General features: G+C 35.0%; 1 protein-coding gene across 1 annotated transcript in view; it reads left to right on the plus strand.

The window, feature by feature from the left end:
• Window positions 1-27,096, plus strand: part of MCU (mitochondrial calcium uniporter) — a 206,958-nt gene that overhangs the window by 153,120 nt on the left and 26,742 nt on the right. The window contains exon 2 of the mRNA XM_060126306.1: window positions 7,627-7,693. Coding sequence (XP_059982289.1) covers window positions 7,627-7,693 — 67 coding nt within the window. The remainder of the gene's footprint in view (window positions 1-7,626; window positions 7,694-27,096) is intronic.

Below are 27,096 nucleotides of genomic sequence, written 5' to 3' on the forward strand. Positions count from 1 at the left end.
CAGTGTGACAAATGAAAACAGGTATGGACAAAATCTAGGAGCAGTGCAGGAAAGTTGCAGAGGAAATGGAGTTAGAGAATGTAATATATTTTAAAAATGATTAAAGAAACTACGAGAATTCAGAATTTCTATAAAAGAGAAGGATGGATAGATAACATGATAATATAGAGTCTAGGTGAAAGGTATAAAGGGTGTTGACTGTAAAATTCAACTTTGCTGTTTGTTTGAAGTTTCATAATAAAATGTTGGGTAAAATAATAGTTATAAAAAAACAGGTAGTATGATATAGAGTGGTCACAATTTTTACTTTTCTTGTGAGTGAGCGTAGGTTCTTAATAAATAGAAGGAAAGGAACAAAATAGAAGAGATCTTCCCAGTTTACAGTGGGGAAGGCAGGTTGTCACTGAAGTAAAGCAGAAATGCCTTACACTGGTATCTTTTTTTTTTTCCGCGGTACGTGGGCCTCTCACTGTTGTGGCCTCTCCCGTTGCGGAGCACAGGCTCCGGACACGCAGGCTCAGCGGCCATGGCTCATGGGCCCAGCTTCTCCGCGGCATGTAGGATATTCCCAGACCGGGGCATGAACCCGTGTCCCCTGCATGGGCAGGCGGACTCCCAACCACTGCGCCACCAGGGAAACCCTGCACTGGTATCTGTAACGTGTCTGTCCCGAGACCCAAGAGAGTAAAAGTGCATCCATTAAGGAAAATGTAGCAACCATCAGGGTGTGAGGACATTCCAAACGTAGGTGTAGAATTGCCTCAGACACTAGGGGTTTCGACTACACAATGAAATTTTAATAGATATTGGACTCTAGTTCTTATGCAGTATAAACGATAGGTTGTAATTTTGGGGTAATATCAAAATCTTAAATAGAAACATTGTTTATCAATGAATTTATACCAAATTAACTTAATAAGTAGTGATATACTAGAAATATTGGTAATATTTTCAATCTTAGAGCCTAGATATTGATTTCAAAACCTAATTTAAGAGAATTTGCTTTAATGAGCATTTCTTGATACTATTAAATGGATAGCTATTTGTATTTACTTGGATTTTAAAATGACCTTTATGTCGATTTATATTATGTTAAATGATATGATATACAGCTAGTTATGGTTAAGGTTTAAATGCTCTGATTATTTTAGTCTGTTGTTAGATCAGCAGTGAAGATTTTGTGGCTAAGGTCTTGGCTTTGTATGCTTTTATATACATGTATGCTATTATATACATATGTCTTTGTGTACGTTTGATCCTCAGAGCACTGTGAGTTGTTGAACAAGTATTACTTTTTAAATACCTTATTGATAATTTGGGAGCTAGATTTGATTTCCTAATTAAAAATGATATTGAAAGATACAATGAAAAGTCCTTCATATTGCCTTGTTTTGTAGATGTGAAATTCTCTTGAAAATCAAAGGTATATAAATTGAATCATGACTTCCATTATGAAGTCACAATATATTCTAAGAGGGAAATGTTGCCAATGTTATAATAAAATGTAGGAACCATTTAAAATAATATATTCAAGGAGAAAATAATTTTCCAGTATTAAACTGTATTATACAATTTAACTCATACTTTCACTTAAACTGTATCAGGAACTTTGTTTCCTTGGTGAGTTATTGAAAGAAGAATAAAATATGCCCTGTAGGTAGTCTAACCCTTTAAGTGTTTTTTACAGTGCTTTCTGAAGAGATTCTCGTTTAAACCTTCAGGTTTCTAACTTTAACATCACATGGTGTTTATATTGTATAATATCTCTTTGTTTAGAGATAGTTTTGGCTTTTGAAATGTGTTAAACTTACTAAATTCTTTTTAATAAGAGGCCCTTAAAGAGATTGATTTGTTTTGAGTTTTGGGGGGTTTTTTTTTGGCTGTGCCACGCGGCATGCAGGATCTTAGTTCCCAGACCAGGGATCGAACTCGTGCCCCCTGCAGTGGAAACCACTGGACCTCCAGGGAAGTCCCTGTTTTGAGTTTATATTTCTGAATATCTTAAATTTTGGTAGGATGTTGGTCATTCACATGTCCCATTTATACTGTCACTTATCCTTAAATGAAATCAGCCTTGTGAAATAGTCAGTTTTGTTGTCATTGCTGTCTTTAATTTAACAGCTGGGGAAACTGAGACTTTGGGGTTGAAATTCAAGATTTCAGCTGGCCCCAACTCTTCTAACTGCAAATCTCCTATATCTTGCGGGTTTGAAGTCACGGTGCTTATTTTAGTATGTTTGTAGAGTTGAAGTAGTGAAAAATTATTGCCGATGTAATGCTTCAACAGTTTTATTACGTCAAGGGTACAGATAAAACTGATGCCAAATTGTAGAAGCTGTTATAGGTGTGTCTTGCTTTAGAACACCTGAAATAGTTTTACACTGTTAATCCTAGTATGCTTGTAAGCACTGGATTCTAAAGGTAAGTTTGGCAAAGTTGTTGAAACCTGGGTACCCTGGTCTTAAAGAAGAGAAACTTTTGGAACATGTATTGAAAGGATCCATTCTCATAAGCATTCCTTGTTATACTACGGGAAATGTAATGGGAATATCATTTGACATCTAAACTCATGATATAGTAAGGCTATTTATAACAAGGTTTTAGCCATGGACAAGTATATATAATTATTCCGTCTAAAGCTTTTTGACATAATTAATGTAGTATTTTTTATACAGTTTAACATAGGTAACAGATATTTGTTTCCTAATAAAATTAGGTCCCAAGATTTTCGTAAATAAAGGGAACTGGGTTGATAAGGAAATACCTTTTTCCTCTTTCTTTTTTTCTCTATTTTTTTCTATTTCCCCGCCTCTGGTTTAATGTCCAACTGGCTGTGAATATTTGCAGGGTATTGACAGGTTATTTAGACTTGACAGTCTTCCCAAGTTGCTGGCAGGAATACATTGCTGAGTTTGCTCTTCTGAACAGTGAATGGTGTGTGTAGGGGAAATTGCATAATTTATGATAGAACTAAAGGATTTTAAAGTTAGTTTTGACTTGAATTTAATAATTTGCTCTGGGGTCATGGAATGTCTTTTTATAATAATAAAGTTTGATTTTTAAAATTATCTTGAATCTTATGACTTGGGAAAATAAAGTTACAGTGCTTTGTACTCAGACTCTTAACTTGATAATGCTAGCATTTTTCTTCTCCTGGGGTTAAGATTTAAGGGTAGTGGTTGTAATACCAGGGCAGTTGTTAATACTTTCCTTTACTTCACTCGAATCCCTGTTTTTCCTAGAGGTTCTCAAGTTACTTATCAAAGATGTGGACTATATCATACCAAAAGTATAAACTTGTATTTTCTTTTCAAGGGACCGAGTAGGCACCAAATCACCTTATTCAGTTGGCATTGATTGCCTAGAGGTTTACTCTTTCTCTGATGATTTCTGCTCATTCTGAATATTGACTTTCTTAACCTTAATCTTGTTCTCTGCCTATGAAGTTTAAATATGTGAATAATACATGCCATTTGCCTGAATGTTTTTCTTTTTTTACTTTCTTGACATATTTTTAAAACGTTCAGCATCAATTATTTATTAAACTCTTCCTATTTTCTTGTGATTTATTAAGAACATACAATTTAAACAACAAAATACATTTCAGTCTAGGAGAGTCATGGAATACAATTTAGAATGCCAGTGCCTCTTTGGTCTTGAACACTTATATTCCTTTCCTTATATTTTTTTGTCTTTGTTTTGCTTTTGTTTGTTGTTGTTATTGTTGCCATATTTCAAAGAAAAAAGGCAAGAGCAAAATCATTTTTGTTCCCATTGGCCTTATTAGACTATAGGCTGTTAGAAGGGTTAAAGAAAGAAAAGGACCTATGTGTGTTTGTGGACACTTACTAAGTAATATTTTGTAATTGCCAATGTCATTGTAGAAGTGACTGGGAAGACTTTGGGAAAGTGGGAAAGTGAATTATCTCAAAACAACAGAGGGGTTCTACAGCAAAGATCAGCAAACATTTTCTTAAAGGGCCATATGGTAAATATTTTGGGCTTTGTGGGCCGTATGGTCTCTGTTGCAGCTACTCAACTCTCCTGCAACTACACAGCTACTCAATTCTGCTGTTGTAGTGTCAAAGTAGATGAATGAGCTCTAGATAGTAAGTAAATAAATGAGTTTGTGTTCTAATAAAACTTCATTTACAAAAACTGGTGGCTGGCCTGCCAACCCATGTTCTATAGCATTCTAACAAACAATATTCATAAACAGCCATGTATTTATTTAGTTCTCTGCCCCAGATACACATCTTTTATTAATGTTGAGGATAATCTGTAAAATCATAGAGGACAGAGGATTTCCTGTTTTAAAATGGCCTAGTAGATGTATACTGAAATATTTTCAGGTAAAGCAATATGATGTTTGGAATTTCCTTTAAGATACTCTGTGGAAAAGACCTGGTTCATATAGATGAACCAGGTTTGACCAAATGTTGGTAAATATAGAAGCAGGTGATGGGTGAATGGAAGAAATTCATCACACTGTGTTCTCTACTTCTGTGTAAATTTGAAAAAGTCCATATTAAAAAGTTACCACTTAAAGAAATAATGGCCCAGTAGTGGTAGCAGTTTCTTCCTTCTCTTGGAATCACTTTGAAATAGAAAGGAGAATAAGAAACAGAAATACAAGCTCCATCTTCAGTACGACCAGAGAGATCTCTGCAATCCCAAAGCACAATACTGAAGAACGGCTGCCAGATATAGTAAAGGGAGTGTGTGAGAAGACCCCAAAAGAGGATGCCTATGATATGGTTGCAGATCCCCAGCAAAGCTCAGAGAGCTTGGTTCTCCAAAATAAGTGGCTGGCCTCAGACTTCTCCACAGCAGCAATCAACACTAAAACTTTACCCACGAAGTCCTCAAGGAAAGATTAATTTAGGAATCTTGTGCCAAGCCAAATAATCATTCAATATAAAGGCAAAGACAAATATTTTTTAACATGCCAAGCTTTAGGGAATTTAGCTCTCATGAGTCCTACCTCTATAAGATGAAGTTCAGCCAACCAAGAAATGAAAGGAAAAACGACAGTTGAAGTATTGGTAGTAAGCCTAGAGTCCATCAATCTATAAAATTAAGATTAAAACAAATGTGAAGATTAGGTTTTGCAGAGCAGAGTATGAATGTTTAAAATTTTGACAATGTTGACAGTTTTCTAACGAAAGTTGGAAGGGTGCAGGACAAATGATGTAAAGTGGTAGAAACCCCAGTTTTTTAACACGCTGTCAAAATATGTCATCTAAAATCAATAAATTCAATAAAAGAAGTATGTGGGGTTGGGGGGAGGTATACAGATAGATAAACACCAAGAAAAGTTACATAATAAATAAAATAAACTGGATAATAGAAGGGAGGGAAAAAGACACATAACTATAAGTTCATCATTGCTCATAATAAGAGATGGAAAAAATATATATATACATATATATATATCAGGAGTACCAACTGATGGAATTGCCATTTTTAATTGGGTTGGGTAGAGTAGACCTCACTCAGAAAGTGAAATGTGAACAAAGATTTGAAGGAAGTGAGGGAGCTTGATAGTTTTCTGGAGAAATAATATTCTAAGTAGAGGTAATAGCTATTGCAAAGGTTCTGGAACAAGAGTATAGCTGGTCCATACAAAAACCAGAAAAGAGCCTAGGGGCTAAAGCAGAATGATTGAGAGGCAGAATGGTAGGAGGTGAAGTCAGAGAGATAACAGGGTATCAGATAATATTGGGCCTTAAAGGCAGTTCAAAGAACTTAGATCTTACTCTAAAATGACTACTAATACAAAAAAAAAATAAAAATAAACTTTCCATATTAATATTAGAAGTACATGTTTAACTAAAACATAGACCATTTAGTAAACTATTTTTAAGAAGAAAGAGCAGCAATAAAAACAAAAAACATAAAAATTTTATAGCATAAAATTTGATGACTGAAAGGACATTAAATATACATTATATTAATAGGTATAAACAGGCTAAACTTTTCTGTTAAAAGAATCCCAGATTAGATCACAAAGAAAACTATAGAGTCATTGCTAAAACAAAGAAACTCAGGAAAAATAATAAAATTAAAGGACAGGCAGAGCATTAACAGGCATTTGCAAACTAAAAGGAAAAATTCAGGGGTCATGATCCTAGTATTGGACAAGACTTAGTACAAAAAGAATTACATTAGATTAAAGGGGACATATAAGATCTGAATAAAGAAAACCTTAAAATGCTTCTCAGGAACACAAAGACTAAAATAGAAAGGCTTACAAGGTTCTTGATTAAGAAAGACTCAAAAATCACATAGATGTCAGTTTCCTTATGTTAATCCATTGAGTTAATAAGATCTCAACTTCAAAACAAACAAACAAACAAAAAAACTAACATTTATTGAATACTTATTCTATGCCAGGCACTGTTCTAAGTGCTTTATGTGTATTCATCATTTAGTCCTCACAGCAACTTTATGTGGTAGGTGCTAGTATTACGTTTTGTCCATTTTTCAGTGAAGAAACTTGAGGCACAAAGAGGCTAATGAACTTGCAAAGATTGCAGTTAGAGTAAGTTACAGAATCAGAATCTGAACTCAGGAGTGATTATAGATTCTATGCTTTTAATCACAGTGCTGTGTTATTTTTGAAGCTGATTGTGTGTGTGTGTGTATCTGTGTGTAACTGGAAATACTGACTCTGAAGTTCATATGGAGATACAAATAAGCAAAAATAGCCAGGAAAATTCTTAAAGGAAAGTAATAAGGGAAACTATCCCACCCTGCCAGATGTAAAAATATAAAGCTAGGATATTTAAAAAAGTGTGGCTACTACAACATGAGCATATAGATCATTGGACAGAAAAAGATCCAAATTCATATAGGTATTTGGAAAATTATCAAGGTAGCATTTCAAATAAGAGGGAAAAATGAATTATTAAGTATAACGGTTAGCTGTGTTATCATTAGAGGTTAGTTGGATTGGATTGCTGCTTCTTAACTGACTAAAATTAATTCCTAATAAATCAAAGATTTAAACTTGAAAAATCAAACTAGAAGCCATGGAAGAATTTTATAGTATTCTCGAAGTAGGGAAAGCTGCTGATACATGACACAGGACCGTTAAACCACACAGAAAAGATTGAAAAGTTTGACTCTTAAAACATGAAAATTGTGTGCATACAAAAACACCATTAACAAAGTAAAAATAAAAACGGAAATTTTTATGACATATTTCGTTGACCAAGGGATAATTTTCTTAATATTTAAAGAACTTCTACAAAATAATATTCAAAGACCAAGATACAAATTTTAAAAATGGCAAAAGATGTAAATACTCAGTGCATAGAAAAGCAAATACAAGTAACTCAGATTAAAACATGTATAGATTATCACTCTTAGTACAAAAAATGCAAATTATAATTATGGTGAAATACTGGTTTATCTTGAAATAAACCAAAATGTTCATCACTATCATCTTAGGATGATAGGAGTTTGAGAGACTTTTCTTTTATCTGTATTTTTAAATTTTTCTACAAAGAATACATACTATTTAAATAATTAAAAAGCTATTATTTATTATATACATACACATGTGCATATAACATTTGTTGTTGTGTACTGACAATGGATGTGTCTTTATGTATTTTCTAGGTGCACCAAAGGCTCTCTTCTTGGCCTAGCGGAGTTGTTTATTGCAGTACTGTTGTGCCCTCTGATGGTGAGTTTTGGCAAATCCATTTTTATGTCCAATGCTTTTTTTTCTTTAACTGTTTCCCATTCTCAAACTGACATATAGATTTATAAACCATACTCTTTCACTTGAGATGGGCTTGGAGTCAGAGGGAGAAGGTGTTGGGGGGGACTAAAGAAGAGAAATAAAATTTGAATGAGGATATAGTAAATTTAGAAGAGAAATCAGGAAGAAAAATTAATAGACTTAAGTTTTCATAGATCATGGAATAATACTGTCTACTCTTTCCATTTATGTTTTAAAACTGGGAACATAGTTAATGTGAAGATCGCAGAAGGACCACCTTTGGAATTTCCTAACCATTGAGTCTTCATACTATGGATAATGATCAAACACTCCAGCTCCTTCAGGGTATCAGAGCCTAGACAGAAGCAATTCAAAGTCTGAAACCTCCTGTCCTCTCTTGTCTTTTTCTTCCCTTACGCTCAGGGCTGTAATACTCTTCTCTGTTGTGAGAAAAAATTGAAAAAAGATGCTTGGGGACCACAGTCCTTTGGAAAAGTCCATGATGATGCAAATTGGCAAGAGGATCTAAGCTTTGATTTTATTTACAGTAGTGGAGGAGATAAGTTTACAACTCTTCTTGTCATTTCTTTTACCTAGCATTACACATTTACAGTTTAGACTTTTTGCTTAGGGTTGACTGTTAAATATATTTTCTCTTTGTAAAGTTTAGTGTGATAGAACTCTAACTTCAACCTTATAAACATTAATTCATAGGCATAGCAACCATTGAAGGAGCATCCTGCAAATTTACAAGGACACCTGAAGTTGAAGAAACCTCAGATGAACCATTTGAAACTCCTAGGATCCCCTGTATTTAATCAGTGTAGCTATTTGCAGTGTTATCAGAACCTGTCCCAAAGCTGTTTAGTTATTGGAATACACAGACAGTGTGCTCATATTCCCTGAACTTGGAGGAAGTATCCATTTTTGATTACTCATTTGTAGTATGGAAAGGTTAAAAGGAAAAATAGGCCAGAATCAAAAGAATGAAAAATGGTAGCTGGCTTTCTTTTTCCTATCTCTTAGAGACATAGAGAGTTGATAAAGTGATATTAGTATATAAATTAAAAAGCAGTAGGTGGGTATCACTCTTGCCCTTAGAACTGTCTTGGCCCATTAAACAGCCAAATGGGGGCTGTCCACATCTATACCAGCACCACTTCAAGGTCTTATTACTGTCCTCCATTGCCACTGCAGGATTACATCATTGGATAGTTTCAATAAAGAGAGAATTTCTCCAATATAAAAATATTGTTCATAGTGCTAAATCCTCTCAGCTTTTGCTGAACTAGCAGCAATTCATTTAAAAATTTCTTATTTTTATAATGTTGTCAAAAACTGTTAAATATTCAGTGTCAGTATTTATATATATTCATTAAGTTATATATATTCAGTGGCAACTAAGTCACACTACAACAGGACACTTGTGCCAGTAGTTGTTATTACATTCACTGGCAAATAATTTGAACTAATGAATTCATACTGAAATTTTTATTATGAATTTTACCATGTAATACAGTTACTATTATCCTAATAACAATCTGTATAGAAGCCTTTCAGTAATGTAACAATGTACAGTTGTACTGGGGTATCTGGCTGAATGTTATCCCAGGACAAAAATGCTAGTATGTTGCCTCTATGTTGTGTGAGGGGTTGAAGACAATATTTTTACAGAGGTAAAAGGATACATACTTAAAAAAGAAAAAAAAGAAAGAGATGCTCCCAAAATTCCTACCAATACTATTGCCCTTCTTAAGAAAATCAACTCCTGTTCATTATCAAGAAACAGAAGCAGAAAATGATTTGATTTAATGCAACTCAGTGTCCTTACTACTCCCAAATTATATACCTTTCTTATGTTGTACTTCTAAATTAATCTTACCTTAGGCTGGTATAGCATATATGAAAACTCTGCTTAATACACAGCTACTTCAACAGAATTTAGCCACCAGTAGTAAACATCTCTACCATCATTCATTGCTTCTTGTTATGACTACTGGGTCATATTCTATAGCAAGTGAGAGCTTGACCCTTTTTTTTTAAATACAAAATCTAAAATACCACATTATATAATTGTGATATTTACATACCTAGTATATAATATATATACCTAATATATACTGCCTCTCGATACTTGCTTGTTAGTTTTGTTGTTTGACAAAATCTTCTAGAGGGCTTCCCTGGTGGCGCAGTGGTTGAGAGTCCGCCTGCCGATGCAGGGGACATGGGTTCATGCCCCGGTCCGGGAGGATCCCACATGCCGCGGAGCGGCTGGGCCCGTGAGCCGTGGCCGCTGAGCCTGCGTGTCCGGGGCCTGTGCTCCGCAACGGGAGAGGCCACAACGGTGAGAGGCCCGCGTACCGCAAAAAAAAAAAAAAAAAAAAAAAAATCTAGATATGACTGATATCCGATATGTAAAATATATAGGTTATCTTAAAAGTTTAACCTCCCTACCAAAGCAATCTAAAAGGTTCTTAATTTTTCTTCTGTCATAAATATTTTTGAGGATCTGGTGAAAGCTCTAGATTCTCTCTCAAAAAAAAATATTTTTATATACACATAGGAAATGTTATATATAATTTCTTAATGATACAGGCTCTCAAACCAGCTCATGGAATCCCTAGTCTCATGAACCTCAACTCAAGAACTGCTTTGGCTACACTGCACACAGGTGCACATGCACATCCCTGTACCCAAGCCCGTGTTCCCTTTCATGAGAGGCGTTAGGCTTAGAGGTTAAGTGTCAAGCTTTGGAATCAAGGTTTGCATCCCAATTCCACAACTTAACCACCTTTTAACCTTAGGCAAAGTAATGCACTTCTTAAAACCTCCTTCCTCATGTGTGAAACGGAGATAGTAATAATTACCACCTCCAAGAGAAAAATGTACTTTGCCTACAGAAATAGTACTTACCCATCAGAAGCTCTTATTCTTTTCTTTTTTAATATATATATATATATTTATTTATTTAATTTATTTATTTGGTTGCACCGGGTCTTAGTTGCAGTAGGCGGGCTTCTTAGTTGCAGCTTGCTGGCTCCTTTAGTTGCAGCACATGTGCTTCTTAGTTGCAGCACGTGGGCTCCTTAGTTGAGGCCGGTGGGCTCCTTAGTTGCAGCTCACCGGCTCTTTTAGTTGTGGCACGTGTGCTCCTTAGTTGTGGCTCGTGGGCTCCTTAGTTGTGGCATGCAAACTCTTAGTTGCGATATGCATGTGGGATCTAGTTCCCTGACCAGGGATCAAACCCAGGCCCCCTGCATTGGGAGCTCGGAGTCTTAACCGCAGCTCTACCAGGGAAGTTCCCAGAAACTCTTATTCTATAAAAAGTGCTGTGGTAGTGTTAAAGACCCCTAATCAAAAAATGTGGTTTGGGGCTTCTTGTTTTAATTTTTCTGTGCCCCATATCCTCAATTGTAAAATGACTAACTGAAATTTTTATGATTGTATGGCTTGTAGCTTATTTAAGGTCTTTCAAATCTTTCAGGAGTTCCCCTTCATGGTAATGAAAATTAAGGATTAATGATGAAAGTAATTCTGTTATAGACAGGTTGACTGTATTATTTCTCACTCGACCCAGGACACTTTTGAGAGTAAAAAGAGGACACCCAGAGTTGTCCTGACAATTTTAAATATGGTAAACCAGGACACGTCTTCACTGTAGGTAAGCTAGAGTAAGAGCAAGAAAAATAGTCTCTCTGTTGCCTTCATTTCTCTATCCAGAAATGTAATGTTACTCAATTAGCCTTGTATTGGGAATTGTGGTAGAAAGCTGTGTCTTTTGTGTAGTTAACAAAAAATGTAAGATTTCCTTACAAAAATTGTTTGAGGACAAATAATTTTAGCATTGAACAGTTATTGAAATTCCTGTTTAATAATAAACAATCATCTGTTTAACTAACCCAAATATAGATAATATATATAAATTCTTAACCTAAGTTAAGTCTGTGGATGGTTTGGGGAACTGGATATATGCCCCAGTTTTTCCTTTGGTTTTTGTCCCATTCCTTTTTTAAAAAACTTTATTGATGTATATTTTATATATCATAAAATTCACCTATCATCATGCAAGCATAATAACAATCCAGCTTTAGACTATTTCCTTCACCCCTAAAAGTTCTCTTGTTCCTGTTTTGCAGCCAATCCCTGCTCCTACCCTAAACCTGAGGCAAACACTAGTCTGCTTTTTCTCTCTGTAGTTAAACCTTTTCTAAAAATGTCATATAAATGACTCATTCAATATGTAGTCGTTTGCATCTAGCTTCTTTTACATATCCTGTATGGATATATGTTTTCATATCTCTTGGGTAGATGCTTAGGAGTAGAATGACTGAGTCATACGGTAAGTATGTGCGTAATATTTTTTAATTGAAGTACAGTTGATTTATAATGTTTCAGGTGTACAACAAAGTGATTCAGTTTACACACATATATATATTCTTTTTCAGATTTTTTTCCCATTATATATTATTACAAGATATTTAATATAGTTCCCTGTGCTATACAGTAGGTCCTTGTTTTTTAACTATTTTATATACCATAGTGTGTATCTCTTAATACCAAATTCCCAATTTATCCTTACCCCCCTTTTCCTTTGGGTAACCATAAGTTTGTTCTCTATGTCTGTGAGTCTATTTCTGTTTTGTAAATAAGTTCATTTGTATTTTTTTTTAGATTGCACATATGAATGATATCATATAATATTTGTCTCTCTGTCTGACTTATTTCACTTAGTATGATAATCTCTAGGTCCATCCATATTGCTGCAAATGGCATTATTTCCATTGTATATATATACCACTTCTTTATCCATTCATCTGTCGATGAACATTTAGATTGGTTCCATGTCTTGGCTATTGTAAATAGTGCTGCTGTGAACATTGGGATGCATGTATCTTTTCAAATTAGAGTTTTTGTCTTTTCCATATATATGCCCAGGAGTGGGATTGCTGGATCATATGGTAACTCTATCTTTAGTTTTTTAAGGAACCTGCATACTTTTCTCGTAGTGACTACATCAATTTACATTTCCACCAATAGTGTAGGAGGGTTCCCTTTTCTCCACACCCTTTCCAGCGTATGTAGACTTTTTGTTGATGGCCATTCTGACTGGTGTTAGGTGGTACCTCATTGTAGTTTTGATTTGCATTTCTCTAATAATCAGTGATGTTGAACATCTTTCCATGTGCCTCTTGGCCATCTGTATGTCTCCTTTGGAGAAATGTCTATTTAGGTCTTCTGCCCATTTTTTTTATTGGGTTGGGGTTTTTTTAGTATTGAGCTGTACAAACTGTATATTTTGGAAAGTAAGCCCTTGTCAGTCAATTCATTTGCAAATATTTTCTCCCACTCTGTATGTTATCTTTTCATTTTGTTTATGGTTTCCTTTGCTGTGCAAAACCTTTTAAGTTTAATTAGGTCCCATTTGTTTATTTTTGCTTTTGTTTCTATTACTCTAGGAGACAGAGCCAAAAATTATTGCTGTGATTTATGTCAGAGTGTTCTGCTTATGTTTACCTCTAGGAGTTTTATAGTATCCAGTCTCACATTTAGGTTTTTAATCCATTTTTAGTTTATTTTTGTATATGGTATTGGAGAATCTTCTGATTTCATTCTTTTACATGTAGCTGCCCAGTTTTCCCAGCATCACTTATTGAAGAGACTTTCTTTTCTCCATTGTATTCTTGCCTCCTTTTTTTTTTTTTTTTGCGGTACATGGGCCTCTCACTGTTGTGGCCTCTCCCGTTGTGGAGCACAGGCTCCGGACGCACAGGCTCAGAGGCCATGGCTCACGGGCCCAGCCACTCCACGGCATGTGGGATCTTCCTGGACTGGGGCACGAACCCGTGTCCCCTGCATCGGCAGGCAGACTCTCAACCACTGCGCCACCAGAGAAGCCCTTGCCTCCTTTGTCATAGATTAATTGACCGTAAGTGCGTGGGTTTATTTCTGGGCCTTCTGTCCTGTTACGTTGATCTATGTGTCTGTTTTTGTGCCAGTACCATACTGTTTTGGTGACTGTAGCTTCGTAGTATGGTCTGAAGTCAGGGAGCATGACTCCTCCAGCTCCGTTCTTCTTTCTCAAGATTGTTTTGGCTATTCAGGGTCTTTTGTGTTTCCATACAAACTTAAAAAATTTTTTGTTCCAGTTCTGTGAAAAATGCCATTGGTAATTTGACAGGGATTGCATTAAATCTGTACACAGCCTTGAGTAGTGTGGTCATTTTAACAATATTGATTCTTCCAATCCAAGAACACAGTATATCTTTCCAACTGTTTGTGTGGTCTTCAGTTTCTTTCATCATGTGCTTAACTTTTTAAGAAACTGCAGAATTGTTTTCCAAAGTGGCTGTCCCACTTTGCATTCCTACCAGCAGTGTTTAAGTGTTCCAGTTTCCCCATATCCTCCCCAACACTTGGTATGGTCAGTCTTCTTGATTATAGACATGGTAGTGGATTTGTAGTATTATTTCATTGTGGTTTTAATTTGCATTTCACTGATGACCAAGATGTTGGGCATCTGTTAATGTACTCATTAACCATTCAAATATTTTCTTTGATGAAGTGCCCAAACTTTTTGCCCATTTAAAAAAATGAACTGTCTTTTTAGTATTAATTTGTAAGGGTTCTTTTTATTCTAGAATTTTTCCTGTTACTTTTAAAATAATTTTGTGGGAAAGGGTGGACTTTTTAAATCATGTTTTATTATTAATGGCTGCTCATATACAGTTGGAGATTCTATATTTATTGTCGTCACTATATTGAGGACATAAACATACCCCACCACTGTCTTTCATTCCAACTTTTAAAAACTTGAAAACAAAAAAGAAATGAAAGTAATGAAATCATGAAAAATGATAGAAGAGAAAGCCACAGTGTTTTAATGTGGGCAGAGTTCTCATCAACCCAAATGTGAAGTTGGGAAAGCTGAAACACCATTTTATTTTTCCATTTGAAAAATATATCCTACAGTTTGAATTTTTTTTTGTAAGTAGAAGTTTCATATTTTGAAAATACCAAAATATGGTTGAACATGTTCCATCACAAAAGTCTTTTTTTGAAGGCTTGTATAAAATTGGCTTTCACATTGCTAAGAAAAACAGCCACATGAACATGGAAAGACGTTTAAGCTTTATGTGCTGACAGTATTTAAACTGGCTTAGTGTGGAGCAGAAGTAAATTTATGTCAAATTTCAGATGATATTATCCATTCTAGGATTGCTGTCATTTGTTTCAATATTTTGAAGTAAGTTTTGAGGGAATTTGGAAACTATCCAGTTTTGTCCAGAGTGCATGTGACTTCATGAAACTACTGATATTGCTCTAAGGAGTTAGTTTCTAGTTTTTATCTGTTAATACGCATGTTGATACAAAGAAAAATCCCAAATATGTGATTTCTGGTGGAAATTAGAAAAGCTGTTAACATTAATGGCTATTACCATCTTTGAAATAGTGTTAAATTTCTTTTCCAAAATAACTACCAGGAAAAAATTTTTTTTTTTACTCTAAGGAAGATCTTGGTACTCTACGAACAGATGGCACATCTTCCAAACTTAGAGCCATGCATACTTATATGGCCTCAGAGAAGAAAGGAGCTCTACCCAGTGCAATAATACATTGGTTTTTTTCATTGGCACATACTGGCAGTGAAGACTTTGAACAGCCCTAAAAGAAGGCCTGCCTGCTACCACAGAAGTAGTCACTGTTATGAGAACAAGATTTTATGAGAAAAAGAATCAAAATAGAAATTTTTCCTTTGCTAGATTAAACTTTGGACAGGAGTTTGCTTTTTAAGAGAAGAGAAAATTTATCACAAGGAAGTGTTTAGTTATGGCTTGATTTACTTGGGGATATTTGGGCCTTTATGAATGAGCATAATCTTCCAATTCAAGACCTTACAGTCATTATTATGGATTTGGTAGAAAAATCATGAACCCTTTCAACCAAGCTGTAGCTCTGAAGTAGGTAGAAATAGACAACCTTGTGAATTTTCCAGCTGTTGGATGAAGTTTCTCTCTAGGCTAGTCACGAATGGAGAGGTTTGTCAGTTTCTCTACAAGAATTAGAAAAACCTTAGAGCTCTTGAAGATTACCTCCACTCAGAAACCTTAAAACTGGAACTCGGATTTCCAATCGTTTCACTATTGATATTGCATCAAAACAGTGAGTGATATGAATTCAATTCTAAGAGTCTTAGAAAAATCTTTGGTTCCTTGCATATGCCTAGCCAAGCATCATCTGGTGAAGTGAACTATGAGAGCTGTGATTATGTTTGTTACCACATACCTTTCCCAGAGTCTCAGAGTTTTTACAACTTCTTTTCATCAAAATAGAAAGGTACAACCTTTTTAGATATCAAAGATAATGTCCAAGTTATCATGTTCCAAAACCAGGCCATTATGTGACTTCTTTATTCAAGCCAAACAATAGCAGCCTTGTAATTGAAATGTTCTTTTATATAGAATTAAAGTTTATTTTCTGTTTTAATTTGTAAATTTGTGTTTTATTTCTTAAAAAAAACACAACAGAAAATGGCTGTTAATTTTGATTTAAAATGAGGTAAAATGCTTCAGTTTTTGTAAACATTTATTTTTAAAATACTTCAATGCAGTAGTCTGCTCATAACAAAATACTGTAGACTGGGTGGCTTAAACAACAAAATTTTATTTTCTCACAGTTTTCGAGACTAGAAGTCCAAGATCAGGGTGCCAGCATGGTTAGGCTCTGGTAAGAACTATTCCTAGCTTGCAGATGACCACCTTCTCACTGTGTCCCCACATGGTGGGGGCTGGGGAAAGCTCTTACTCCTCCTGTAAAGCCATTGTCCTATCAGATTAGAGTCCCACCCTTATCTTCTCCTTTAACCTTAATTACCTCTTAAAGACACTATCTCCAGATAATCACATGGGGGAATTCGAGCTTCAAAATACAAATTTTGGGAGATCAAAATTCAGTCCATAGCAGGTAATATGAAGGAAATCATTTTCCAATGCAACAAAATGATTGTATCTAAAATTTTTATGTATAAATCGTTTTGAATTTTTTCAGGAAGTAGGTCTCAGAAGGGAATCCATACCTTCTTCAGGTTCTCAAGGAGGTCTATTATCCAAAAATACCTAGGCACATGGAATTTGTTTGTATAACTTAAGCTTTTCTTCCCCTTGTTGCCCTCAGTGGAACAAGTCATTTTTGTTCTCTTGGGGTTTAAAGGCATGATTGGAAATTTTCTCACGGAAACTTATATGATTTTAGGCTTTGGGTTTTAAGACTGTAGATTTTAGGAAAAGCAAGAAAAACTATTAAGGCAAGCGTTTTTCCATATTCTCATTGAATCTCCTAAGCAGCCTTCTGAGGTATTAGACTCTCTGCATTATAGGTAAGGAAACGGAGGTAAAGTTATATTCAGTAATGGGCTCATGTATTCAAGGTGTCTCCTGTGGTAGAACTTCAGTACTACTAAATCTGAGATTCCAAAATCCATCATTCTTCTACTGCACTTCACTCTTTGTACTTTAGGATTATATTCAACTTTTTACCACCCAGAAATTAAAGTGGACCAAGGGTCAAGGTTTAATGAAGTTACTTTCAAAGCAGCACCATAAAAAGCATTATTCTTTTTTGTTTGTTTAAATATTATTTATTTATTTATTTTGGCTGCATTGCGTCTTCATTGCCAAGTGCAGATTTTCTTTAGTTGTAGTGAGTGGGGGGCTATTCTTCATTGCGGTGCATGGGCTTCTCATTGTGGTGGCTTCTCTTGCTGCGGAGCACGGGTTCTAGCCATGCGGGCTTCAGTAGTTGTGGCACTCAGGCTCAGTGGTTGTGGCTCGTGGGCTCTAGAGCGCAGTCTCAGTAGTTGTGACACATGGGCTTAGTTGCTCTGCAGCATGTGGGATCTTCCCAGACCAAGGCTCGAACCCATGTCCCCTGTATTGGCAGGCGGATTCTTACCCACTGCACCACCAGGGAAGTCCCAAAAGCATTATTTGTAGAAAGAAAAATATGTTAGAGCACTATATTAGGACAGGATTTTATTTTTACAAAAGCAAAATAAAATAGTTAATTCTCAGTAAAATGAGTAGATGAACGGAAGGAAGGAAGAGGATGACCTTTTACTTAGCACAAATGCTTTTAACATTTATGAGAGATTAATTATCTTCATAAACAGATTCTAAAAGAACCAGATTTAATGAAAGGTACATAGGTTGTACTACTATTTAACATAAAACCAATAATACCATGCATTTTAAAAAGATTTATAACTTTAAGTCTTTTCACAACTTTTATCATTTAAGCCTCATAATAACTTCACACAAATGTTTTTACATAGTTCTACAGAGAGAGGTTCAGTTATACAAATACTAATTCACCTTAGGTTCACAATGAAATATATAGCTGATTTCACTAAGTTCATTTATACTACCAGTTGGAAGGACCCAAATGACTGGATTTATCAAACTACTAAAGTTATGATTCTATAATTGGACTTTCTTATACTGATATAAAAAGATATTTTTTACATAAATATTTACCTGCTTTTCAAAATGAGTGTTCTTCAAATGATAGTATGTGACAGATTTAGCATTTTTAATATACTATGAATAATTTAAAGAAATTTTAAATCATCTATTTTACATATCTAAGTAAATTTGAGGATGTTTTTGCCTTAATGTATAAGGAAGGGCCTTACTATCACCTAAATAATATTTAATTTATTCTATTAAAATGATAATCTTATGTTTTGTCTAATATATCATAATTTAATGAAAAAGGATATGGACTTTTGGAATTATATTTATGAACAGAGAAGTGAATATTAAAAATAAATTATTTGAAAGTATCTATGAGTGAAAACTAATTAAAAAATCTGTAAAGCATTTATTTAGAAGAATAAACTTTATTGAAGGACCTAAAAAAAGATAGAAATAAATGCAGAGTTATAATATGTTAATGAATATGAGGACAACATTGTAACAATTGTCAGTTTCCCTCACATAAATTTATAAACTCACTACAGTGCTAATATGAACCTCAATAGGAGCTGATGAACTTATTCAAAAATTCATATGAAAGACTAAAACTATACAAATACTTAACATAAATTTGGAGTAGAAAGGGGGGGAAAGATTTACCTAAACCACATATTAAGATGTACTTTTAAAACCATAATAATCAAAACAGTGGAGTATCGGTACAGGAAAGATTGTAGGATCAGATTAGAGAAACCTTGCATATATGGAAATGTGACATGTGATAGAATTAGCTTTGAAAATCTGGAGAAGGGGCAGAGTCAATGGTGCTGTTACAATTGATTTGTTATTTCACAAAAGTATATTTCAGATGGCATAAGGAGTAAAATGTGAAACAGCTCTAAAAGAAAAAAAAAGTTAGCCTAATTTATATCAGAAACTAAAACATGCCTCCAAAAAGCTATTAGAACTAATAAATGAATTCAGTTAAATTTCAGGGTACAAAATTAATATATAGAAATCTCTTGCAGGAATTCTCTGGTGGTCCAGTGGTTAGGACTCTGCACTTCCACTGCAGGGGCACGGGTTTGATCCCTGGTTGGGGAACTAAGATCCTGGAAGGCGCATGGTGCAGCCAAAAAAAAAAAAAAAAACTTATGTTTCGATAAACTAACAATGAACTATCAGGAAGAGAAATTAAGAAAACAATCTCATTTACAATTGTATCAAAAACAATAAAATACCTAGGAATAAATCTAACCAAGGAGGTAACTACTTGTACTTAGACAACTGTAAGACATTGATGAAAGAAATCCAAGATGACATGAACAAATGGAAAGATATACCATGCTCATGTATTGGAAGAATTAATCTTGTTAAAATGATCATACTCCCCAAGGCAATCTATAAATTCAGCACAATCCCTATCAAAATACCAACGGCATTTTTCACAGAACTGGAACAAATAACCCCAAACTTTGTATGGAAACACAAAAGACCCCGAATAGCCAAAAGAATCTTGAGAAAGAAGAACAAAGCTGGAGGTATTGTATTCCTGGTTTCAGACTATACTACAAAGCTACCATATCAAAATAGTGTGGTACTGGCACAAAAACAGACACATTGATCAATGGACCAGAATAAAGATTGCAGAAATAAACCCACACTTACATGGTCAATTAATCTAAAACAAAGGAGGCAAGAATATACAATGGGGAAAAGACAGCCTCTTCAATAAATGATGTTGGAAAAACTGGACAGCCAAATGCCAGAGAATCAAAATGGACTACTTTCTCACACCATATACAAAAATAAACTCAAAATGGGTTAAAGACTTAAATATAAGACCTGAAACCATAAAACTCCTAGGAGAAAACATAGGCAGTACACTCTTTGACATAGGTCTTAGCAATATTTTTTGGATACATCTCAGGCAAGGTAAACAAAAGCAAAAATAAACAGATGGGGCCACATCAAACTAAAAAGCTTTTGCACAGCAAAGGAAACTATCAACAAAATGAAAAGGCACCCTATTGAATAGGAGAAGATATTTGCAAATGATATATCTGAGAAGAGGTTAATGTCCAAATTATATAAAGAACTCATACAACTCAATATCAAAGAAACAAACAACCTGATTGAAAAATGGGCAAAGGACCTGAAGAGACATTTTTCCAAAGAAGACAAACAGATGGCCAACAGACACATGAAAATGTGCTCAATATCACTAATCATCAGGAAAATTTAAATCAAAACTACAATGAGATATCATTCACACCTGTCAGAATGGCTATTATCAAAAAGACTAGAAATAACAAGTTTTGGGGAGGATGTGAAGAAAAGGGAAACCTCATGCACTGTTGGTGGGAATGTATTGATAAACTGGTGTAGCCACTATGGAAAACAGTATGGAGGTTCCTCAAAAAATTAAAAATAGAACTACTATATGATTAAGCAATTCTACTTCCAGGTATTTTTCCCTGTGTTCATTGTAGCATTATTTACAATATCCAAGATATTGACACAACCTATGTGTCCATAGGTAGATGAATGGATAAACAAGAGGTGGTATATATGTACAAGAGCATATTACTCAGCTATATAAAAGGAGGACGTCTTGCCATGCGGGACAACATGGGTGGATCTTAGGAACTTCATCTAACCTTGCTGGACTTTATTGTTCTTAGCTGTAGAAGAAGGGCTTAGTCTGTATGATTTCTCTGACCCTTCCAACACTAAAATTCTATTATTGTATTTCACATTCTTGATGCAGAATAGAACAGAAAAGGGAAAGAAAAGAAACAGATGATGGCAAGATCATAAACCACTGGAATCATCCATCATATAATATAAAGTTCAGTTCAAAGTATCTCTGCAGAAAACACCCTAAATGTGCTTCCTTATTGTACCAGTTCCCGTTCATAATAAGTCCTTAAGAGATATACGGTCATGTTGAAACCAAGCAGGACCCTGTGGGGCTCCTGGGTACAAGTCCTTTCTGTGTCCCTGTTTCTTGTTTGTAGAAAATGGGCTTCATTCAGCCTCAGCCTTCCCTGAGTTCCAAAGGGCTGATTCAAACAGTTGCTAATCAGGGAGGGGAGGGAATGCAGAAACAAGGGAGGAACAGTTAAGAAGCAATAGTGCAGCCTTGGGGCAGGGTCCTGGTTCCTCCTCAAGGAATATACATGATAGTATCTTTGAGTTCTTCTGCAGGAACTAAGGCCCCGACCCAGGTGGAAGATGGTAACTTCAGGCTGGGCACATGATTCCTGGGGCACTGCCCTGTTACCTCAACACCAACCAATCAGAAGAAAGTCACAAACCCTGCAGCCCTCACACCAAACTTTGCCTATAAAAACTTCTCCCCCAAAACCATTGGGGAGTTTGGGATTTTTGAGCACAAGCCACCCATTCTCCTTGACTGGCCCTGCAATAAACCTTTCTCTGCTTCATACTCTGACGTTTCGGTTTGTTTGGCCTCACTGTGCATCAGGCATACGAATTTGTATTCAGTAACAGTGTTCATAAAATGATATATTTTAGAGGAGATTTTACTAATTATTTTGAGCACCAACTAATTTTCCTACTCTGAGTTTTTAACAGTTGGCTAAATAACAAGCATTTGTATTATATGACTTTTTCTACACCTAATGCTCCAAAGCTTTTTTTTTTTTTTAATATATTACTTCTTCAACCCCATGTGTCTGTTGTCCTTGCACTTCTCTTCTTACTCAGGAAAATTCCTTGTCTTTACTTTTTATTCCTAAATCAGTTGTCATATTCTGTCCCTCAGTATTTGTATGGGATGCCCCATAATTTCTAGGTTTCTTTGAACCACACTGCTATAGAACATACTTAGATTATTTCTTACTTATTTGAAATGGAAATCAAAGCAAAAGATTTTTTTAACCAACCAAAAAGTTACTTGATGCAATTTACACTTAAAAAGAGTATTTATCTCTAGAGAATAGTAGCTGACAGCTATCATTAGCTTGTAAATTCCCATTGTGACTTCACTACAACCAACAGCAATTTTTTATATTGTTAAACTTGAGGAACTATGGTAATTGTTATTCTTTGGTTGCAAAACAAGAAATCTAACATTTGCATTACAATCTAGTGTGTGGGAAAGAAGGAGACCTGGGGATTTATTTCAAAAGCAGTATTGTAATAAAGGTTTGTCAGTTCTGAAATGTGCTATCCATGCAGAGTTTCTCAAAGCTTTCATATTTAATTCCTTTTAAAGGCTTCATAATCTTTAAAGGAAAAAGTTAAACTGAGTGATAAAGACCTTAATTTTATCTGTTGACTTTGTCTCAGTTATTTAAAAACAGTAACCCCTAAGCACTTTCCTGTGAAACTGATGTATTAGTGAAATCTTCCATACTTTATGTGTTTAAGATTCACAGATTCCTATCTTTTATTTAAATCCAACTCTGTCTACTTCTTGAAATCTGTGTGTGAATATTTTTGCATATATCAATAGAAAGAAGACTGGATTGGAGGGAAGAAAGCACCAGGTAGACAAGTTAATCACCTAATTTTATGACCCCATCATCATTACTGCTTATAGAACTAATAGGAATATTTATGTTGCTGGCTCTGACCTTACGGAAACAATGGATTGCTAAGGATTCTTTTAAAAATGAGAAAGAAAATGAAAAAAATTTCAAGTTACTTTAGATATTGAAAACTTTAGGTGGTACATGCTATGTATTAAGTTTATATTACTATTTTTGGCCTCTTTTTCCTTAGGAAACTCAGACTCTCCTTTTGGAAGGAATAAACAGAGATTTCTGACTTTGCTTCTTTTTAGTTTTTATGTAAAAATTCAAATCATGTATCCACAAAGGATTAACTGCTGTGGGAATTGCTGTCCTGCTGTCAACAGCTAGAACACCAGATAGAATACATGAAAATACTGTTTCTAAACATTGGACAGTAGGCAAGACAGGACTTTGATCTCTGAGAAAAGAGAAACAAATGAAATTAATCTTACATTGCTTCAGCTTGTAGCCTGAGGGTTTGGTTAAATTCTAAACCACAAGGCCAGGCTATAACAACTTCCAAGGAAATAGCAACTACCAGAAGCTGTAAAATGAATAACTCTTAGTGCTCACTCAGGGCCAGAAATCATTTGACTTCCCAGCAGCTAGAGAGGAGAGACATCACTGAATACATGAACATTCAGCAGAGACTCCCAGAAGAACCATAACTTGGAAGTGGGGCCAAATTGGCCCTAGAATAAAGGATTCTCTAGATCTGTCTTAAAAGACCTGAGAGGATCAAGCTAATATGCAAGCAACTTAACTATACAACAAGATCTGGTATTCAGCAATGTAAAAGTCACAATGTCTAATCTCCCATCAAAAATTACTAGGCATGTGAAGAAACTGCAGGGTGGGGGGTGGGGGGTGCCAGAATCAGTCAATAGAACCAGATCTACAAATGACAGAAATGATGGAATTAACAGAGGATTTTAAAATAGTTATTATAAATGTGACCCTTATATTCAGAGAGAGAGAAGAAAACATAAGCATAATATGAAGAAAAATAGAAAATAGAACAATAAACAAAGGGAACTTCTAGAGGTGAAAAATATATCTGAAATGAAAACCAATATAAATGGAATTAGTAAAAGATTAAACACTACAGAGGAAGAGATCAGTGACATTGACATACATAGCAATTAAAACTATCCAAAATGAATCTGAGAGGGAAAAACTAAAATAATATGAACAGAGTTTTAGTGCCCTGTGTCACAGTACCACATGGTCTAATATAAGTGTAATTGGAATCCCATAAGGAGAGGGGTGGGACACATAAAAAATATTTGAATAATGGCCAAAATTTTTCCAAATTTGATGAGAACGATGAGCCCCCAGAGCTAAGAAATTTAACAATTCCCAAACAGAATAATCATAAAGAAAACCATAGAAAGGAACATTATAATCAGATTGCTGAAAACCAATGATAAAGAGAAAATATTAAAAGCAGCCAGAGGGAAAAAGACATATCACATACAAAGGAACAAAGATAAGAATGTACATAAATTTATCATATACTGTGCAAACCAGAAGGGAATTTCTTTAGAGCACTAAAAGGAAAAAAAAAAAGCCAACCTATAATATTTTACATAGCAAAAATGTCTTTCAAAATTGAAGATGAAATAAAGACTTTTTCTCACTTTACCAAAACTGAGAGAACTTATTGTCAACATATCTGCACAACAAGAAATGTTTAAGGAAGCTCTTGAGACAAAAGGAAGATGATACCAAATGGAAATGTGGATCTATACCAGAAACAATGAGGAACACCAGAGGGTAAATATGTGTATAAATATAAAAGACATTTTTCTAATTTTAAAATTTCTTTAAAGTATAATCAGTTATCAAAGTAAAAATAATGTGTGGTTTATAACATGTAGAAATAAAATATAGAACAATACAGGGGGAATGGAAGTATATTGTTGTAAGGTTCTCTACACTATACCTAAAGTGGTATGATATTACTTGAAGGTTAACTGTGATAAGTTAAAGATGTATATTGTAAACCCTTGAGTAGGGTTCAGCAAACCCAATAGGCCAAGTCCAGTGCACTCCTTATTTTTGTAAATAAAGTTTGTTGAAACAGCCATGCATATTCGTTTACATATTGCCTAGGGCTGCTTTTGCACCACAGTGCAGAGTCTAAAGTTGCAGCAGAGATCTTATGGCCTACAAAGCCTAAAGTATTTAATGTCTGTCTAACCCTTAACAGAAAAAATTTGGCAATACCTGCTATAGAGTAACCCCAAAACATGAAAAGGTACAGTTAATAAGCCAATAGTAGAGATTAAATGTAGTAAAAAAAAATACTCAGTTAATCTAAAAGAGGGCATGAATCGAAGAAAAGTGGAAGAAAGAAGAGTTGAGTCAAGAAAAGTAGCAAGGTGGCAGACATACACAACAATATTTATAATTTATTAAATGCTAATGATATACACACTTTAATTAAAAGACAGATTGTCAGATTGGATAAAATAGGAAGACTCAACCATATGCTGCCTGCATGAAACCCACTTGAAATATAAAGACGTGGGTAGGTTAAACGTAAAAGGATGAGAAAAGGTATACCATATGTCCACACAAAGACTTGTGAGTAAATAATCATAAAAGGTTTATTCATAGTAGTCCAAAACTGGAAACAATCCACATGTCAATCAACAGGTGAATGGTTGAACAAATTGTGGTGTATCCACAATTTTAAATGCTACTCAGCAATAAAAACAAATTAACTACTAATGCATGCAGCAACACTGGTGAATCTCAGAATCATTATGCTGGAAGAAAGAAGCCAGATACAAAAGAGTACATGCTGTATGATTCCAGTAGTGTAAAACTCTAGAAAAACTAAATATAATCTGTGGTGAAAAAATCCAGTCAATAGTTGCCCAGGGGTTAACTTGAATCGGATCAAGAGAATTTGGGGGGGCTAATGGAAATGTTCTTTATCTTGATTATTATGTCAAAATTCATCAAATGTTCATTTAAAATAAGAGTGTACATTGTTATTTATAAACTATGCTTCAATAAGGGTTACTTTTAAAATTTAAGTCACGGAACAATGTAGTGTGAGGCTTTTGTATTCATTGTAGGCATTATAATTTACTAGACCAGGCGAGGAAATAAGATGTAAATGACTACAACTATGAAAAGTTTGATGCATTTAGAATCTCCAGAACATTATTATTCTATGTATATTTCCTCTCGGCTCTTCAATTTTGAGGGATACGAATCCTTAAAAACTATAGAGTGTATCTTTTGAGTCTTAAAAAAAGCTAATAAAGAAACATTATTAGGGACTTACCTGGTGGCGCAGTGGTTAAGAATCCGCCTGCCAACACAGGGGACAAGGGTTTGAGCCCTGGTCTGGGAAGATCCCACATGCCGCAGAGCAACCAAGCCCGTGTGCCACAACTACTGAGCCTGTGCTCTAGAGCCCATGAGCCACAACTACTGAAGCCTGGGCGCCTAGAGCCTGTGCTCCGCAACAAGAGAAACCACCGCAATGAGCAGGCTGCACACCGCAACGAAGAGTAGCCCCTGCTCGCTGCAACTAGAGAAAGCCCGCGTGCTGCAAGGAAGACCCAACGCAGCCAAAAATTAATTAATTAATTAAATTTAAAAACATTTTTTAAAAAGAGACATCACTCATCTTAAAGCAGTATGCTAAGTGGGTTTTTAAAATTTATTTATTTATTATTTTTGGCTGGATTCCATACCAGATTTGATTCCAAACCCTGTTTTCCTTTCACAGACTAGTGATAAATTATCATCTTTATTTTTTTAATATTTATTTATTTATTTGGTTGCACCAGGTCTTAGTTGTGGCAGGTGGGCTCCTTAATTGCAGAACATGGGCTCCTTAGTTGTGGCATGTGAACTTTTAGTTGCAGCATGCATGTGGGATCTAGCTCCCTGACCAGGGATTGAACCCAGGCCCCCTGCATTGGGAGCACGAAGTCTTATCCACTGTGCCATCAGGGAAATCCCTAAATTATCATCTTTAAATGCTTGGTTGCTTGTGTAAAAAATTCTGGTTCAAAATTTATTTATTAAAAGATTCATTTGAAAAATTTTTTGAAAGAGTTATTCTGGCATTTGTTTTAGGGACTAAGGTTCTATAAATCAAGACAGTTAAGGAACAAGATAAGGAAATAAGGAATTCTGTGCCGTTCTGTTGTAAAAAATCCTTTCAGTTGTGTAGCTTATGATAATGGTTCCCTTAATAACGTTTTGTTAGTAAATCCCAAAAGTTGAGCTTTGGCCTCTTGCTAACCTCAGGAAAATGTTCAAGAGAACTTAAAAGGAATTGTTTTTTATTATATCATAATATGTCCAAGTTGTATAAGAATGC

This window comes from Lagenorhynchus albirostris, chromosome 16, assembly GCF_949774975.1.
Source record: "Lagenorhynchus albirostris chromosome 16, mLagAlb1.1, whole genome shotgun sequence".
Classification (NCBI taxonomy): Eukaryota; Metazoa; Chordata; class Mammalia; order Artiodactyla; family Delphinidae; genus Lagenorhynchus; species Lagenorhynchus albirostris.